This window comes from Anticarsia gemmatalis, chromosome 20 (assembly GCF_050436995.1).
Source record: "Anticarsia gemmatalis isolate Benzon Research Colony breed Stoneville strain chromosome 20, ilAntGemm2 primary, whole genome shotgun sequence".
Lineage (NCBI taxonomy): Eukaryota > Metazoa > Arthropoda > Insecta > Lepidoptera > Erebidae > Anticarsia > Anticarsia gemmatalis.
In genome coordinates, this window is record NC_134764.1 from 8,644,762 (window position 1) to 8,658,000 (window position 13,239).

The 13,239-nt window shown below is 34.9% G+C and overlaps 1 protein-coding gene across 1 annotated transcript; it reads left to right on the plus strand.

Annotated features, from left to right (window-relative positions):
* The first annotated feature begins 282 nt into the window (after positions 1-282).
* On the plus strand, positions 283-10,985 carry LOC142981663 (luciferin 4-monooxygenase-like). The gene is made up of 12 exons (XM_076127709.1): positions 283-470; positions 2,592-2,782; positions 3,211-3,418; positions 3,819-4,014; positions 4,807-4,929; positions 5,338-5,512; positions 5,992-6,132; positions 7,519-7,644; positions 7,785-7,868; positions 8,131-8,277; positions 8,867-9,032; positions 10,034-10,985. Exons 2-12 carry the CDS (start codon positions 2,627-2,629, stop codon positions 10,159-10,161), a joined length of 1,650 nt encoding a protein of 549 aa, XP_075983824.1. The 5' UTR covers positions 283-470; positions 2,592-2,626; the 3' UTR covers positions 10,162-10,985.
* The last annotated feature ends 2,254 nt before the right edge of the window (positions 10,986-13,239 follow it).

The window sequence follows — 13,239 nt, forward strand, 5'->3', positions numbered from 1 at the left end:
ATTTAGTCCAAGTTCTGTATTAATTTCTAGAGTTCGAATAATGTCCCAAAATGGTCAAATAGCTAATTAGCGAATGGAAAATGTTATATTACATTAACACAGCTTATAATGTTTTCCCACTAAGTTAAACCTATATTGATAGATTTAAAATATACAGTCTTCATTTCCTACCGAGTGTCGTACTACCTTTATCGGAACAGTATCTACTACTGGTTATAATGAGGTTCTTAGTATATTATTAATGGATATACTACGCTTATAGTAGATCGCACTCCATTCGCAATTGTGCATTTGATATGTGTGATACTGTAAAAGAGAATACGAAGTGAATATTGAAATATTGACAGACATTTGAATTTTCATTTGTGATTTTGAATTTGAAAAAGGATTAAAAATAAAAAAGTGGAGAATACTGGCGAGAATATTTAATTGAGTTTTGTTTTCGTGATTCAATTTGAAGAAAGAATTTGGTCAGTGACTCTTTGTTTTTTTTTTTGGTGTTAAGAATTTAAAAATATGATGTGTTTGTGAATTACTAAGAAATAAATTAAAAAATGAGTATAAGTATATAAAGTTATTTTTTCTTAATAAGAATTTTGTGAGTAACTCAGCATGAGTGATTTACCGTTTTGCGTCTACTATTTATATCCATATTTTCTTCTTTAAATGTGACCCTTTTATTTCACATACTAAATTAAATATACTTTTTTCTAATCGTTTTCTATATTTTTCCTTGATTGCATCCATCATATTGTCACCTTTGATCTAAAACAATATATAATTATACACAATCAATACACGCGGCGTACAAAAATTATAAATAAGTAAAAAATTGTATTTTTATTCTTCATAGATATTAACAATCACTGAGTAATTATATAAGTTAAATACTAGGTTCAGATTACAAAATCCAGCTCGGAACCATAGACGCTTAAACGAATTTCCAAAATCTTACAGAAAAATAAATTTAACCCATTAATGTCCCACTGCTGGGCAAGGGTCTCCTCCCGTAATGTGGGAGGGGTTAGGAAACAAATATATTTTGTTAGTAAATTCTTACTCGGGACTATTTTATTGCCATTTTTCTTTAAGCATCGTATAGTGTTATTCTTCAAAATGTTTACAATTAAAACAGTTAAGTCAACTGCATTGATAATAATAATATAATAAAAGATGATAATATACTATGTTTTCCATGCCAGCTGATATTAACATAAGGTATTAAAACAAATGCAACTGTCATTCATTGTTCGTCATTCGTTTCAGCCATCGTCTCGAAAAATACTTAACCAAAATTAACGAATGAGACATTTTTAAAACTGACGTATTCAAAGAGAATACTCGAGTGTGCATTAATGCTCTTCAGTATCTAGGACATCGACTTTTCAAACTGTAATGTGAACTAAATTTCACTCAAAACAAGTCAAAGTTACGCCAGATCGATTTCTATGTAACTTATAACCAGTTATTTATCGGAATAAATGCTCCTACAGGACTAGTTTATATTAACAAGCGTTCTTCTTTACTAAAGTCCGACAACTTAGTAGGGAACCTTATGCAAGGTTGACGGTAGTGGAGACACTCAGAATTTGGAATTAAGTACTTGTGTGACCCGCAGGCCCTTGCAGTTAACGACGGCCTGTTTAATACAGCTTCGTTACCTAGGATATACACAGGGTTCTTTACTAGGTATAATCTTGCATGCATACCAAGACTCTCTACTAAGTTGTTGGTGAAACTAGGACCGGTGCCGAGCTATCGGGAATTAGCCTAGTGGACCATTCTAGAGTCTGAATGGGTCTTTAGGGTATAATCGACCTACGACCATTACATACACAAGGTTCCATAACTCATGTCATTACAAATAATTGTTAATTCCATAAAGTCTTAAAGTGCATTCACGATAGCATTTACTTCAAAAGAAATTAGACTCTATACTAATAGCTTTAAGGTATATATTCGTAATGGTTAAATTAATTGCTGTTTTGATAGTACGGACGGAACGTTGTGTAAATATGAATGCAGTGCGTGTATGACATTTGATAAATGTTATTAATGGATGTTTGTTTGATAAAATAGGCACCTATGTAGTATATAGTATTATTCACTTGATAATTGTTTCCTGGATAAGGTTTCTTGAACACTCGGTCAAGTAGCTCTTTATTGAGTTTCTTGATGGTCTTTCTTAAAGCGAATCTCTGTGAATTCTACTTTAATACTAAGTCTAATCCAAGGCCTATCAAAAGACCACTTGAGTCAAAGGCTTAATCTAAGGACTTAATCTAAAGTTTAATCTAAAATTACAGCAAGAAAAGTCATCAGCACCAGCTGATGATTTTTCTTGCTGTAATTATTCTTTGCTTAAGCTTTGCACAATAATTTAAATTAGCTAAAATATTACTAAACAGTCAGGCAGTAAACAGCTGTCAGTGTAGACAATTGCTTTTTAGGTTTTAGACTCTATTAAGAGGACTACTTTTTAAGAAGACTGTTCTCGAAGAGGACATGGAAATGAAAGATGAAGAAAAAATAAATGGTATCTATTTAACATACAATAAGGTCAAGACAATCACTTTAAATACTTTTTTCAGATTTACATTCTAACCAGTCCAGATAATATCTCAAAATGTCTCTAAAACGCATGACAAATGACTCCCTTCACTGGTACATGGGGGAACTGACGTCACGCATCATAGCAGAGTCAGGTATACCATCAGATCGACACCATATTGGCAAGATGATCTTGAGGAGTTTGAAGGATGACCCGGATTTTGTGGTGCAGGTAAATAAGTTTATTCTACCTAGTTTAACAACTTAGTATAGAAGCCTTAACATTCGTGATGCATTTAAGACTTTTTAGAGAAGATTTATAATATATATAAAGTAGTTGCCGTAACTCACACAACGGGTGATTGGCGTCCAAAATTCGATTTGTTTTGTATTTCTTGATACATTGCTAATGAGGCTTTTTTTGAGAAAAGTAAACTGTTAAGGTCTTTTATCGAAGATTAATAGTATTAGAATATTAGAAGTTTCTCTTATTCTTTTAATCCTTTATAGGGAGACCTTAGAAAAACATTGTGTTGATTGTGTAATGAACGGCTTATCTCATCTTGGCTAGTTTTTTAATAAGTCTCATCCTAAATCAACATTCCATTGATCAGTTTTAAACGTCTCCACTTCTTTTTACCTTTTTTTATTTCGACCTAGATCGATGGAGCCACAGACGAATCAGAAACTTCAGATTCAATTCTTCAGCGTACAGTTCGTTGCGCACAAGCCTTCAGGAACATGGGTCTGGTGACTGGTGACGTCATAGTTCTCATGGCCCCGAACCATGTAGATGTGGCGATACCGCTGTATGCTGCATTGTATCTTGGGATTATTGTGGCCGCTGTGGATAGAACTTTGACTATACGTGAGTAAGAGTGAAGGAAATACTTTAGAAATGAATTGTGACTTCTATTTAAATAGCTTGAGGAGCAGTATTTATACCAGACGATATTTGCAAAGTTTTGTCCTTTCTGTGGCCTGAGAGATACTTGCGAGAGATCTTTTGAGATCATATATTTTTTATTTAGAAACATAATAATATGTATCTCCATTGTTAATTTCATCAAAGTCGTCAAACTGCGTTTAAATTCCATCAAAATCAGTGCAATCGTTTTGCTGAAAGAGGGAGCCTAAATTCTCCTGTTAATAACATTTATTTTGAAGTGAGAGAAATATCAGTCTTTCAGTCTTTTGTGTACATTTGCCCCTGTTAAATCTTACCATATTTTTATCAACTTGGTTCATCGTCCACCAATCTATTTTAGAGGAACTGCAACACACGTTCGAACTCTCTCAACCAAGGATAATCTTCTGTCAAAGCGAGAAGGCTCCAGACATACAAGTGGCGCTGAACAACTTGAACGCTAACTCAAGAATAGTGACGTTCGATAAGGGAGACTATCTGTTCAGTTTTGAAGAGTTCATGGAGAATGGTGATGATACTGCTGTGGAAGATTTCAAGTAAGTACTTATCAAGATTATGGTCGATTTGAAGGGGAATTAAAAAAGTAAATTCTTTGGGCTTCCACCACTGGAACAGTATCCATAAAATCCATAAAAAATCGTTGCGTATGTCATCACTTTTGCTCAAATAATTACTTGGTCTTGTTTATAATAAATACGGGTGTAAAAAGAGAATTTTAAGAATATTAAGATAAGTAACCATAACCTGACGTTTTTGCTGGAATTTTCAAAAAACCATCTTACACTATTTCAACGCAATCATCATTACGCTAATAAGAATATGTTTTTTCCATAATAATTTTAATTTGATGAAGCCTTGAATACTTCCTCATATTTCGCAATAATGTGTAATGTAACATTTTTGATGGAACATGAACGTTGGTTGAGATGATGAACACAAAAAAGCGTTTCGAAAAAGTCGTAATAAGAAGAACAACTCAGGCAAAAAAAGAACTAAGCTAGCGTTGCTTAGACTTTTACAAACATACACAAGGTACAAATAAACTAAAATCCACTACGTTCCTACACTAACCTTAAATTGAATAGAAATAACCGTAACTATTAACGACGGCAAGATTCACCAAACATCGTCTTTAAATTGACTCCAACTCTTCGTAAATGTATCAAAGCCGAAAGTTTTCAACATGATTCAGCAGTCGAAAAAATGCACTCAAAATTTTTTTTTTGTGTTATTTAATACTATGTTATTGACGAAATTAGGCATAAAGCAAGTGCCTGGTAGATGTATCTAGGTAGAAAGGAGTTTCTAATGACTTCCACTGTTTATAGGCCAGAGGACTTCGATCCTGAAGAAACAATAGCGTTTCTCATAGCTACCAGTGGGACCACGGGATTGCCCAAAGCTGCTGCTGTTACCCACAAAAATCTGTCGAGCAGTACTCCTTATGTTTGGTAAGTAATATTCTGTGTTTCTAGTTACCGATATTTTTTACTAGCATGGGTCTTGGTTGTGTGTACAGCTTGTTTAAATTGTTATTAATTATTTATTTTACTTAATTTGAGATTCGGAAAGCCTAGATGAATTTGGCACAAGATCAGGTAAAAGTGGGCTGTAAATGATGATGATAATTAATTCCTAATTCCCATTAGTTTTCTAAACTTTCCCTTAGCTACATTATTTTACGTTTGTAGCACCTTACGGTAAAGTAATGAGGCGAAGCTAACATCAACTAACATGACTCATTTATACTTTCATTTCTTGTATTCTTTCATGTCAAATTACTACTTTGTTTGATTCTGGATCAAAAACAATAAAATAGTTCAATTTCTGTGATAACATTCCTGAATTCTGCCATCTAGGATCAGACACAACCAGTTCCCAGCACCAACTCGCCTGGCGTTAATCGGATCTCCTCTACAATGGCTGACTGCTATCATCAACTTTGTAATGTCGCCGATACTGAGATACAGTAGGTTACAGACCTCGGCGGCCATGACACAAGAACATGCTTATCATTTGATTAATACTTATAAGGTAAGATTTTTGCAATGTTTACTTTTTACGCCGTTATTTAATGTGACTCATATATTTTTTTACGATTGCCATTATTTGATTTTGAAAAATTGTATCTTTGTCATTACAAGAACAGGCAATGAGACGCCTATCGGTATATCAACTTAGACGTTAAGTTAGTGCTTTAGCGTAAACTCTTTTAAGCATCAAAAGCGAATGACATTTTGAGTGCCCTAAGGAGTTTTTGAATTGGGAAAATCTTACCCTAGAAAAAAATATTTTAACCTAAGCGACAACTAGAAATGTCTAAAGACAGAATTTTAAATTAGCCTGTAGGCTAACATAAGCTAATAAGTAGTTTATTCCAGGAATAATATTGTGTCTCTTTGTGCAAAAAAACAACCAACAAAAGTACATAAATATGTCACTTTGTACAAAGCTTGAGTGAAAGTAGGTATATTTTTCTTTCTAACGCAATAAATTATGAAATTTGCACGCAGCCTACCTTCACGATCTTCAGTCCCACCATGATGACGACGCTGATGAAGCCTGGAGACAGAGACCAGTGCGACTTCACCTCTTTGGAGCTCCTTCTGCTTGGAGGTAGTGCTGTGCCGCAAGACCTGATAGATGAGTTCAAGGTATGAAGACAGAAGAAGAAATTGTGGGTCTACGAAAATAATGGACGGTTCTCCTTGTTTATTGGTCTTAGCAATCAGTTGACTTTAAACTATATTTTGAAATTACTGAAATTGGTAAATACATTCCGACATGACAAGTGGAAACATAGTTGATAATCTGACTTAATTATACATATAACTAGATAATGTCCCCAAATTTTACAACTGCTTTCATGCTCCATACTATCTTTTGTTGGTCTGACATTAAAACGTTGCTACAACAACTAGCAGATCGTTTTGTACGTTTCACATTTTAATGCTTTCTTTTTGAGTTGAACAATGATTTGAATGACATTAATGACAAAAAGCTACCTACTACCTAGCATCACTGACCTACGAGAATTGAATGATCGGTTTAATCTCTTTAGCAGTAGCACAGCTAGCTAATAAATCAACATAAATTATACTTAGTGCAAGTACTAAGGTATATACATAGGTATATATGTAGATTGCAATAACATCTGTTTCTACGCGGTATTAAATTGATACTCATTTCAGTGCAATCTTATCTGCGATGTGTAGGGTCATTCAACAATTCAATATCAGATATCAATGCAGTAATTGTTGTTAATTACCACTTGTTAGGACAATTGTTGAATAGGACAGAAGTACTTATATTTTGAGGGCAGTGGTTTAAAGTTTCGTATTTGAATATACTTCGATACCTTTATCAGCCAGTTGCGCTCGCCGGTCGGTAAACTATCAGTGGGTTAAGCAACCCTTGGCGCGGTAAATCTATAGATGGGTGACCGCACAGTAGTATTTGAACTGAGCGTCTCCGTGCTTCGGAGGGCACGTAAAAAGTCCGTCCCGGTTGTTGTCTGATATGATGAGACAACAGTCGTTACGCCACGTCAAAGGCCTTTCGGGCGGCTTGCACAACTTTGACACCAGGTTAACCACTAACCATACGGCAGAAGAAGAAGTATATCAGGATTATAAAACTAAATTGGTACTACTGCTGGTTATGGGTTCCTCCTCAAATAACAGAAGGGTAACATCAGTTAAAGCATTGGCTGCACCTTTTTCGAAGTTGAGCATTGATAAAGTGAAGATAAACTTTATAAGGAAATCTCACATCTTTTTCTTATCGTATGGTTAGTGGGCAACCTAGTGTCAAAGTTGTATAAGCCGCCCGAAGGCCTTTGACATGGCTTAACGACTGTTATCGTAGTATATAACAACCGGGACCGACTTTTAACGTGCCCTCCAAAGCACGGAGACGCCCAGTTCAAATACCTGTCTATGGAGTGGTTACTAACTCTTTACTAAGTAGTCGGACAATAGCTTGATTAACCTCCCCAAGGCCTTCCCACTATATGCTACAATACCTCTTTAAATTTGTAGATGCTGTCGCCAGATACAGAAGTTTTAAACGTGTACGGAATGAGTGAATTGTCTAGTGTGGCTTTTCAAGGAGATAATCCCGCTCCAGGCTCCTGTGGGAAACCTCTTGGATGCTTTCAATATCGGGTAGGTACAGTACAAATGAAATGGCGTTGGGCAAAAAATTACAGGTTACGATATCATGGATGACTTGATGGCTTGCTTTTTTTTAGTATACTACACTATTTATTAATAAACTGTATACTATTTATTCTGAATGCTTTTAGATAATAAATGTGGAGACGTTAGAAGATATTTACGAGCCAAATGTTCCTGGAGAGTTATGGCTTAAAGGACCTGGAATTTTCAAGGTAAAAAACAAAATTCATAGTTAATATTATTTGAGAAAACAGTATTTTCGGATTACGCTAGCACCGATCATATTTTTATACAAATTTCAATTCTACTCGGTCGTCAATTGTTGACAGTTGCAAGAAATGGCTGGATTAGCCGTAAACAAAAACCCTTTTGCTACCAAATTTTACTTTTATTGCTGTATTGGTGACAGAAATACCTTTATAGTAATGGACTGTTATCTCTTATCGCGGCTAATTTCACAGACTCTTTTTACAGGAGTATTATAAAAACCCAGCAGCTACGGACGAGACGTTTGCCGAAGACCGCTGGTTCAAGACTGGAGACACTTTCTATCGGGATGAGAATTGGAACTTCTTTTTCGTAGAGAGAATCAAGTTGCTGCTGAAGTATAATAGCAATCAGGTAGAAATATTCTAAATGTCATTATCAATTATTTTTACCCCTAAGAACCCCGGTACCGTTACTTCTTCTCCTGAGTTCCAAAACAGTTTCTCGTTATTGTTTCGAGACAAAAAATCAAACGATTTTTTGGGATATGTAAAGCATTGAAAGTGGAAGTGGGTTAAAAAGAAAAAAAAATGTTCTGACTAATCGTTGAAGACGTCTTAAGACTCAGGCATAAGTGGAGATGGAAAGGACGATACCTTCTTTTTAACGGCGGGAAAATCCCTTCCGATGCCCGCTATCCCTAGGGGAGGAATTAGCAGGTTATGTGGTGATTCCACTAAAAAACCGCCCCGGTAACCATCCGTTACATGCGCGACTGAGGGAACCCTGGGACCTAAAAAACACTCCAGTGCCCCCCATATGCATTTGTCTTAAAGCCCTTACTCGGAGAACATGGAGTATATCTACTTGAATGAGGACCACAGTTTCAACAAGTTCTGGTCACCTAAAACAATACTTTATCTAAAATTGATCTGATGTTTTGTCGAAACGTTTAGCATCTTGCTAGTTTGAGATAGATTACGGCTTGTCTGTTGCCATCTAGATATCTCCGGTGGAGTTAGAGGCAGTGATCCGGCAGCACCCTGGCGTGCTGGACGTAGCGGTGACGGGGGTGCCGGACCCCGAGTGCGGGGACCTGCCCGTCGCCTGCGTCGTGCCGCGACCGGGTTATGAACTCACTGCTGATGAGATCAAGGATATAGTCAGAGGTAAGATTGGATACTTGATTAAATGTTCTTCTTACACGCAGCACACGATATTTTACAAGGCGAGAAGAATATAAGTTATAATTCACCATGGTGTAAACTGAAATCGCGATTCAGGATCTGTCGTAGCACGGTAGTGCAGTGGTGCGCCGCAAGATGGCGTATACTTTAACATCGATAAAAGCAAACATAGTTTAATAACAATACTTCCTTAAAATTATTACTTAAACTTATACAAAATTCAATTTAAGGCAAAGGTCAATCCTAATATAGTACTGTTAGTAGCACCAAACCTTAAATACAGTGTAATAATGATAGGTCTAATTAACTGTCCCAGTAAAGTTTTAAGTGCTGTTTGTTGGTCCGCTTTACAAGGTTAAGTGTCAGTTTATTTACTAAAGTATAGTCAACTACAAATGTCTCTCAACAATTATATGAAACTTCATTATATTGTGGTATTTATGTACTATAACAAAATCTGTTTCAATCAATCTCAATTGTTTTTCTGCAGGTGTTACATGTATTTTTCATATTTTACGGTACTGAAAAATTCAACTTGTTCAGCGTCTTTTGTTGCTGACCGTATTTATCAGGTGTTGAAATAAACTATTTTATCGTTCGGTATTAATTGCTATTTCAGTAAAGTTTTAATCGCTTGGGTGTCGTCTTTCACCTGTTAGTTCTTACATATATTATTCAGGGACGTACACGTTTGCTTATGTTTTATTGAAATGAAAAAGTTTATAGTGTCACAGACATTTATATTCTGTTTAATAAATTATTCGAAAAAGGTTTTTGTATACTTTCTTATGTGGGAAAAGTAACGAGGAACGAAAATAGAAGCATTTAGCTCCCTTACCCATTAGTGAAACGAATTCATGGCGGATAAGTGCGTACAGTCAGTCAGGCGGTTGCAGGAACTGTAACCGCGCGACAAACCACTCACGCAGCTAACAAGCGGTGGCACTTGTCACTTTATTAATGAAATAAACATTTTTTTACAGATAATCTTTCGGACGCGAAACAACTGAGAGGTGGAGTGATATTCGTTGATGCTATACCAATGACTGCTTCAACAAAAGTCCACAGGAGAAAACTTAAACAAATGGCTTTAGAACTACCTAGAGAATAGAATAACAATTGTACTAATAGTACCTTTAATAATAAAATAGCACAAGTTTGAACAAACGCACAAAATATTATAATAGGAACAAAAAGAACTAGGAAAGTATATAAATATTTTATTAATAACTTACCCCTTTACAAGAGGGAAAGAAAAACTGCTTTTCTTGACTTCAATTTTGCTAATTTCAAAGATCGAATTGCCTAGTGTTCAGCATAGAGTTGCAGCATAGATAAACAATGAATAATTAACGATTTTAAACTCTCGCCTTGTATGTATCTACTCATAATATTATAATGCAACGTGTATTGTATTGCAAATTATAAAAGGTATTCTACTCTTTAGTTGTCATTTTTCAATCGCGTTTATGAATCCTTGGGTTATAATATTAATTGAAGTAATTGTCTATGCTTGTGACAGCGATATAGTAGGAATATTAATGTCAGTTTTGACATGTTTATATTTCAAAATTGTGTTATGGCAGTGTACTGCTAGATTTATAGTTAGTTTTCCACGATTTCCGCACAAATTAGGTAAGTTCTGACTTAAAGTCATCATATTCTTAGCAATGTAAGATTTCCTCTTAATTGTATCTCAATTCAGAAACATAATTATTTAGAAATACCTATATACGTATGTTTATCAGCAATTTGGAATCCATAGTACAAGCTCTGCTTATTATGGAATCAAAATATGACCGTGTGTAAGTTCTCCTAAGTATTTTTGATTAGGACATCATTATTTTTATGTATTAGTATTGCTTTGATAATATATTTTTAGATAAATATTGTATCTGTGATTACTAGACTTTAAATAAAGTTACGTAAATGATTCTTTTTGGTGTAATTTATTCCTTAGCGCCTGATAAAAAGTTTAGAGCAATCAACATCGACGTGTTTTATTGTGTGTTAAACGGTATAGGCGTTAGTGGAACTTAAGTACTCTGTGGTAACTAACTGAATAAAGACACCTTATGACCTTACTCTATTATATTGTGAAACTGAATTAGGTATACATATAATCATGAATTGTTACCACAGAGAAAGGTAAAAACAAATAAAACACATCTTATGTGATACATCCATAATATGAACTATTTTTATGATCGTCGTCAAACCATTATCTTTATGAAGTTTACTATTTAATAAAGTATCTATTTCGGCCGTTGTTTGCAAATACCAGAGATAGTATATTTAAAAATAGCTGCAATAGATTAGCAGGTTAGTTGACATCTATACAAATATTATAAAGCTGAAGAGTTTGTTTGTTTGTTTGAACGCTCTTATTTCAGGAACTAACTGGTCCGATTTGAAAAATTCTTACAGTGTTAGATAGCTTATTTATCGAGGTAGGCTATAGGCTATATACGCTACGATCAATAGGAGCAGAGTACCAGTAAAAAAGTTACAAAAACGGGGAAAATTTTTGACCCATTCTCTCTTATGTGACGCAAGCGAAGTTGCGCGAGTCGGCTAGTTAGTTATAATACTAAAAGTACTTGCAAATACGTATACCTAATGTCGTTTAAACTCGTTTTAGTATCTACTGACATGGCTGATCGCAATTGCCATTATACACACAAGAAAACTAGCTACATTACAAATTGCAGTTGTTAAGTTGGCAAACAGTACATTTAAACCGGTTTTGATTTATGAAACGTCGTATGAACTATTATTATGCGTTCTGTGGTCTTTATTTTGTAATAGTTAGCTGCTTAGTTTGGTTTTTTCCTTGGTCTATGATAGTCCGCCTTCACTATGTACTATTTTACTGATGTGGTCACAAAATCCCAGATAGCTACGATTACCATGTTCATCTATGGGAAAATATAATATAATTTATTGTAAGTTGGGGTGTAAGTACAGCCAGTACAACAATCAATCGATCGCCGCCCGTGAATCACATCGTTCGAGTATAATTCAAACGGATTACATACACGAAGTAAATTCTATGAGTAAATATTTAATGTTACACCAATGGATTGATTATTTATCAATCGCTGCTATCAAGCGAAAGTGTGCCAGGTGGAAATGCAACAATTACTCTTAGGAAGGTCTCAATAGTAATCCGAAGTTGGTATGATATCAAAGAATATAAATATATCAACTGGGTATTAAAATTTTGGAAAGTTCGAGAAAATAGTTTTCCAAAACATCTTTACCTATTACAACAGAATAGTTTAAACAGCTAGTCTATCGGCCTATCAAGGCCGAGGCTTGGGTTCGAATCCAAGGCACGCAATAATAGCAGGTAACACTCATGCACGTTTTAAAAATCACCTCATTATCACTTGCGTGGACGATCAAAGGAAAAAATAAAGAAAATAAACAGTTTTACTTTAGTTCTAACACGGTGGTCTTACTGTGCAATGGATTTTGAGTGAATTAAAGTGTATTTATATTATTCTGTGGTGTGGTTTTGTGGTACTTACTTATCCTGAGGTGTAGTGGTCAGTCTAGTGACAAAGTTGTTCAAGCCGAGCTATTTAGGGTTCAAAAAACTGTTATATTAAGGACATATAGTGCTATTGTATTGAAGCACGAAGACGGTCAGCGGCCACCCGTCTAAGAAATATCCGCGTCAAAGGTTGCTGTACCCTCTGGTGTTCTCCTGGTTATGACCACGGTTCACGCCCTGCGCCGAATCGTCAAGCAATGTAAGGTAAAAGTAAATTTCGAATACTTTGTAAGTACCTATAGCTAGATTTTTAATCATATTTTTATCATTTTTTTTTATTTTTTACATTTTTAATCCTGATTTTTTTAGAGTTTAAAAGTTTTTAACAACACGGAAATTGTTTATTGACCTTTGGTTCTCAAAAAAGTTGTTTTTGCAAGTTATTTTTTTAATTTATTTAAGTCCAAGGACTTAAATAACCATTTTGAACTTTGGTTGTCTGACGTCAGCTTTACTGCTGCGCTGGTTGTTGTACCTGGGTTCGATTTCTCTAATATGTTTTTTGTATAGATTTTATTAATTTAAACGTCTACTTACTTATTCACCTATATTTATATATAACATTTCCTCTGCTTTATAAAGAACTTTGTATTTCAGATAAGACATACCTATTCTTATACCAACTACATA

What these genes read in the sequence shown, in the direction of transcription:
- LOC142981663 (XM_076127709.1), top strand. Translation starts at nt 2,627, where the DNA reads ATGTCTCTAAAACGCATGACAAATGACTCCCTTCACTGGTACATGGGG. An exon ending in AGCAGTACTCCTTATGTTTG is followed by an intron (nt 4,930 to 5,337) that starts GTAAGTAATATT and finishes TCTGCCATCTAG; the next exon opens with GATCAGACACAACCAGTTCC. An exon ending in AAGGACCTGGAATTTTCAAG is followed by an intron (nt 7,869 to 8,130) that starts GTAAAAAACAAA and finishes CTCTTTTTACAG; the next exon opens with GAGTATTATAAAAACCCAGC.